This window comes from Belonocnema kinseyi, chromosome 7 (genome assembly GCF_010883055.1).
Source record: "Belonocnema kinseyi isolate 2016_QV_RU_SX_M_011 chromosome 7, B_treatae_v1, whole genome shotgun sequence".
NCBI lineage: Eukaryota > Metazoa > Arthropoda > Insecta > Hymenoptera > Cynipidae > Belonocnema > Belonocnema kinseyi.
Genome location: NC_046663.1, coordinates 43,122,419 through 43,128,279, shown reverse-complemented (window position 1 = coordinate 43,128,279; position 5,861 = coordinate 43,122,419). Strand labels below are relative to the sequence as shown.

The window sequence follows — 5,861 nt, the reverse complement described above, 5'->3', positions numbered from 1 at the left end:
GGAGTTAAAATTATTTGGAAATATTTTTCGTTTTAAATTTGTAGTTTGAGACAGATGCATGACAAGACATTTGCGTAATTTTTTCTCTATAATTTCTAAACAAAGCTCTCTTAAATTTTAAAACTTTGCTAAATAACGCTTTAATATCATTACTTTACTGAGACAATTATAAAAGAATGTTATTGTTTAAAGAAAAAGTAGGAAACAACTGGGACTTAAAATGGTCAAATGTTTGGTAATAACCCATCTACACTACAAATGTGATTCTTGATCTCTGAAAGTGATGTTTTCGTCCCATTTTTTGTGCAAAGTATTGACAAAAAATACTTTTGTTGATTTTTCGAAGTCCTATTTTTAAAAAAAGTGTGTAGCCAAATTTCATAACTGCATCATTTTGATACAATTTCGGGATCATATTAATACACTGGAATTTTTAGTGGCATTTGAACAAACATGTATAAAATATAAAATACAATAAAAGTTATTTACCCGTTGGTCACTGCCTCTAATCTTGAAACACTGATCTGAAAAAAAATGATTTTTTAATACAAAATAGTATACATATGCATGTATGCATATATATTAGTTTATTTTAACGATATAAATTCTACGACTCTAAAAGTTCCAAAAAAAGGAAACTAAAAGAATTTCGATTACTCGTAATTCACGTGCTTTAAATTTTTTAGGTTCGATATTAAGAGGTTGAATTGGCATAGGTTTAATTTATTAAGGATTATTAAAATCACCCCCATTTATCTCAAGAGAGAATAAGTGCCAATAAATTATCATAGTTGATTAAATGTCAATTGAAAAATGTTCAATATTCGAATAGAACGCGCAACGTAATTTCGTTCAAGTATCTAATTAAAATCGTTATTAAAAGATCTGAAGTTTTCAGATTTCCTTTAACATTAAAGGTTGAAAAAATTCAAAACTCTTAAAAGATATTTTTTTCTTTAAACCATAGAATAGCAGTTACAACAAAGAACCTATTTCTTCAATTCACACCTCGAGTTTTGACACATTTTTCAGAAGAATGAGAAGGAACACGTTTTGTTTTACAAATATTATTCTTTTAATAACAATCACGAGTAGTTTTCAGATTATTCACATTTTTCCTGACGTGAATATTTTACAATGATATGAAATATATCTTCCTTTTATTAAGAGATAACAATTACTTTGATTGAAAAAGTATAATATGAATACAAATTATAATGCAAATATTTCTTTAATTTTTAGTTTAATTCCCTCTCGCTGTAAATGTAGATAACAGTCGCCTCAATGGCACTTTGGGCTGTGCATAAATAAAGTCAATAAAGAAAACAAATTTCATACAAAATGTTAAATTGTCAGGCCACAGGAAGAATGACCTATAATACAGTTGAATTTTCAACCAAATGATTTAATTATTTGCTGAAAAGATTAAGTCTCAATCAAAAAGATTAATTTTTAATTGAAAAAGACAAATGAACAAAATAGGGTAAGCGCACCAATTCTTGGCATTTTAGCCCTATTATTGGCATGCCAAAAACCAAAGTGAGTTTCCTTTTATTTTGGATACACACTCCATTTCCCTGAATAAAAACAATATACATTCTATGTAAAAATTGCAATTAGAATTGGTGCTCTTACCCTTCATAATTTTTTAACCGAACAATTGAATTTTTAAACTAATACATTTTTTATTTTAACTCAAAATGGAATAGTTAAATTTACTTAAAGAATTCATTTTAAATTTTAAACAAGTGTTTTTTACAAAACATTTGAGTTTTCCAACAAACAGTGGCATTTTTTATCAAATTGTAGATTTTTGAATCCAAAAAGATACATTTTCTACAAAATATTTGAATTTATAACCAAATTTGAATTTTCAACCAAGCAGTTATATTTTCATTCAAAAAACTTAAATTTTACACCAAGAAACAATTTTGTAACCACAGAGATAAACTTGCAACTAAAACTATGAATCTTTGAACAAAAAACTGAATTTTTAAGAAAGTAGTTTAAGTATCAATCAATGAATTGCACTTTCAACCAAGAATATAATCAATTTTCTACCAGAAAAAAACGAATCTGCAATAATATTCATAATTGTTAAACAACTAGTTGAATTTTCAATTAAGAAGATTAATTTTCTTCTAACAAAGAAATATGTTTAACAAATTACATACATTTTCAACTATATTAATGCAATTTTAAACTAAAAACGATCATTTATTAACCAAAAATAGAGTAGTCCAATATTCATTTAAGAAACTTAGTTTTTAATTAAAACAAGTGTCTACACAAAATTGGAATTTTAAAGCCAAAAAAATTAATTGTGTACAAAAAAGTAGAATTTTCCACCCGAAAATATAATTTCACAATTTGTACGATTGTTTATTATCAACAAAAAACAAATAGTACGAAAGATGCATAAAAAATAATTTTCAACAAAGTAGTTCAATTTTCAACCGAAGCAAATTTCTAACAAAATAAATCATTTTTCAAATCAAAATTTCGAATTTTAAACTAAGGAAGATGTTTTAGTCAATAAAGAAAAAAGTTGCAAACGAAATTTTTAATTTGCAAGCAAAAAAAATCCTGCAAAACAGCAGTATTTTCAATCAAATAATTTAATTATCAACCAAAAATACGAATTTTTAGCCAAAAAGTCTTATTTTATACCAAAAAAGACAAATACTTAACATTTTATTATAACGAAATAAATGAATTTTTAACATTTAAAATAATTTCTGCCAATTAGTGTAATTCTCAAAGTAAAAAAAAAAAACTAAATATAAAATGGAATAGTTAAATTTTAAATTTGCAAAATCGAATTTTCTACAAAATATGTAGCATTTTCTATCAAATTACTGAATTTTAATGCTAAAAAGACTGGTTTTCCAAAAAATATTTGAATTTAAAACCAAAGTTGAATTGTCGATGAAATGGTTAAATTTGCAGTTCTAAAAGTTAATTTTAAACCAGAAATGAATTTTCAACATAGTAATTTCATTTTCCAGTAAGGAAATGAATTATTTGTCAATGGTTCTTTTGTTCCCCTTTCATCCTGCTGGTAAATTTATAAAAATTGCAACAGTATCGAGTTAACTGTTTTGCGTTTATTTCTGCTTATTGGAAACATATTTTGATTCTTTAAAATAAGAGTTTAGTGTTAGTGCGATGCATAACCTACTCAAAATAAAAAGTGTTGATAACATTGAATGTTAAAAAGCATTAGCTACAATTTTTCATTTACAAAACATCAGAGGGTTTATTGACTTGTTTATAAAATGCAAATATGAATTTCGCCAAGCTATCGAATTTCTCATTTTAATCAAATTAAAAAGGCGTACCTCATTATCAGAAGTAAAAAAAATCCATAAATATACCTACTATTTACATGTATTATATATATATATATATATATATAGACGAATTCTTATAAATTCAATTGGAATAACAATAAATGTCGAGTAAAAATGTGATAAAATAGAAACCTATTGTCCATCTTCCTAACGATTAGTCCTGTATCTGCTTCCGCAAAAATAATCGTGCACCATTGAAGAGTACATTTAAACATGCTAACTTGAATCATTTCAAATTTAATAGCAAACTTTTAAGAATGATAAGTTTTAAACAAAGCCTTCAAAGCCTAACCATTTTAAATGCAAGAATTTAACAGTTTAAAAAGAATCAGTTTGAAGTAATTCGAGTTAAAAAAAATTCCATTAGCATTGTAATCTACGTGTTGTATGTACACCACTTGCACTTGGAAAATCTATACACGGGTGAGTTAGAAAATTTCATAATGAAAGTAAAAAGTAACCATCAAATTCGATGACTGATTTCAATTTGACATTTTGTAAAACACCCCTAAACATTGAGAACCCGTAAGGGTTATCCTAAAAGAAGGACAACCCTGGGCGAACTGCCGTGTCTCTTGTAAGTGGTGCCGTGTTGTCCAGGAGGTGCGGTTCAAGGTCCACGACCCAAAGGCACACAGTAAAGGCGGTACACTGGAAAATACAATAAACGGAAGAGCCGACGAAGAAGCGCTACCAGCACCACAACATCTCATTCATCCAGGCAAAGATATCAGCAAACTTTATGGTATGCAACGACATCTATCTATTACTCCCTTCTTTACACCAAGAATTGACTGAAATATTTGATCGATGGTTATCAATTTTCTTAAACTTTTTCTTAGATTTCTTATCAACCATCAATCAAAGAGGTAATTTTAAGTAAATAAGTAATTGAGGTACAAAGAATATGATCTAATGTTAGGGAAACGGGAAAAGGACCCGGAATAACCTCCCCATAATAAATTCTTTGAACAGAGATCTTTTCTAAAAGTAGATTACTTTCTTTAAAATATTGAAAACGAAGTTTAAAGTAGATAAGTATGATCAGGGATGTCAGGTTTTTCTAAGGTGTATTACTTAAATCTATTTTGGATAAATGTTCAACCCCTTTTCCCCAAGTAACACTGTTTTCCGATGTTTCCTTCTCCACAGCTTCAAAACCCAGGGAGACGATATTAGGTAAGGGGACGATAACAGGTACCTTTCTATAGATTTTTGTAGCTAGAATGCGGGACTATTTAATAAGATAAACTAGAGCAATATGGAGCGGGTATATTTCATGCAAGTAGATGTATAGATCCAAGTATTCCTACATATTGAACATCGTTTCATCTGGCATTATATTTTCGCCATGTTACCTGCGCTAGACATATTCTGTACACCTATCTCAATTGCCGTCAGCCAAATTGCTCCTCCAAGCGTTTAATTACAATTTATACGGAGTGTAATCGGAAAGCTGGCGCAGAACCATGAGAAGTAGAGACATACAAAGTTATATCACTCTAGCTTCCGCATCCGCTACCAATTACACTCCGTATATGACCGTATTTTAATAGACTTCAGCTGTAGCATGTTTCATATCCCTTTTCATTAAGCGAATCATGTATGTAGTTCCTTTTCTTCGTTTCCACGTTTAAATCATCAACTTTCTAAATCAATAATATATTCTACAGGTGTTACGCCTTCGGACATTGACAAATACTCCCGCATCGTATTTCCGGTATGCTTCGTGTGTTTCAATCTGATGTACTGGATTATATACCTACACATCAGCGATGTTGTCGCTGACGATCTTGTGCTACTCGCAGAAGCCACCAAGTAAAAATCTAAAGACAAATCTTTTCAACGAGAAAATCAGTTCAAGAGGAGATTGAAGAAATCAGAAAAATCAGCAAGAAAATCAGAACGATGGTAACACGTTGTGACTCGCTCCATGCTAGGGTACTACCCTGGGTGCTTATAATAAATTCAAGTGAACTCGAAACACTGATTTTTACTTAGTGAGTGCGACCATCATCCGCGAACAAGACTGTCCGACATGTTCGCATCTGACCGAGGAAAGTCCTCATTCCCTCAGTTTCTCTTTCTCCCAGTATTGCTAACCCTTTTATTTCTTTCGAATGAAACCAAAAATGTCTTCTTCTGACGCGAAAGGAACAATGGTGATTTTTTCCATCAAATCACTTACAGAGGTTAGTAAGAACTCCTGTGGACTCAGCAAGTAATGGCCATTTAACGTTACGAAACGTAAACAGAAACGCTTTAGAAGTGATCGTTAAGCAGCAAAATCGTTAACTCGTTAAGGAATACTCATCAAATCAGGTTCGACAAGCGTAAAAGTCGACTTCTCAACGCTCGGGTAAGATAATAGGAAATAAATAAATAAAAAAAACTGTTCCGCTAAAATAAGGGAGAGTGGATTTCTGTAAAGACAAAGAACACGTCAATTTAGCTACAATAGCAGTTACTAAAAAAATCGAAATTAATTAAGCGACGGAAGAACGATGT

At 30.0% G+C, this 5,861-nt stretch overlaps 1 protein-coding gene across 1 annotated transcript in view; it reads left to right on the top strand.

Annotated features, from left to right (window-relative positions):
* The window catches only part of LOC117176284 (gamma-aminobutyric acid receptor subunit beta), a 325,198-nt gene extending 319,356 nt beyond the window's left edge, over positions 1–5,842 (top strand). Inside the window, exons 9-11 of the mRNA XM_033366468.1 lie at positions 3,954–4,098; positions 4,506–4,532; positions 5,027–5,842. Of these exons, the coding sequence (XP_033222359.1) occupies positions 3,954–4,098; positions 4,506–4,532; positions 5,027–5,175 (321 nt within the window). The 3' untranslated portion in view covers positions 5,176–5,842. The remainder of the gene's footprint in view (positions 1–3,953; positions 4,099–4,505; positions 4,533–5,026) is intronic.
* The last annotated feature ends 19 nt before the right edge of the window (positions 5,843–5,861 follow it).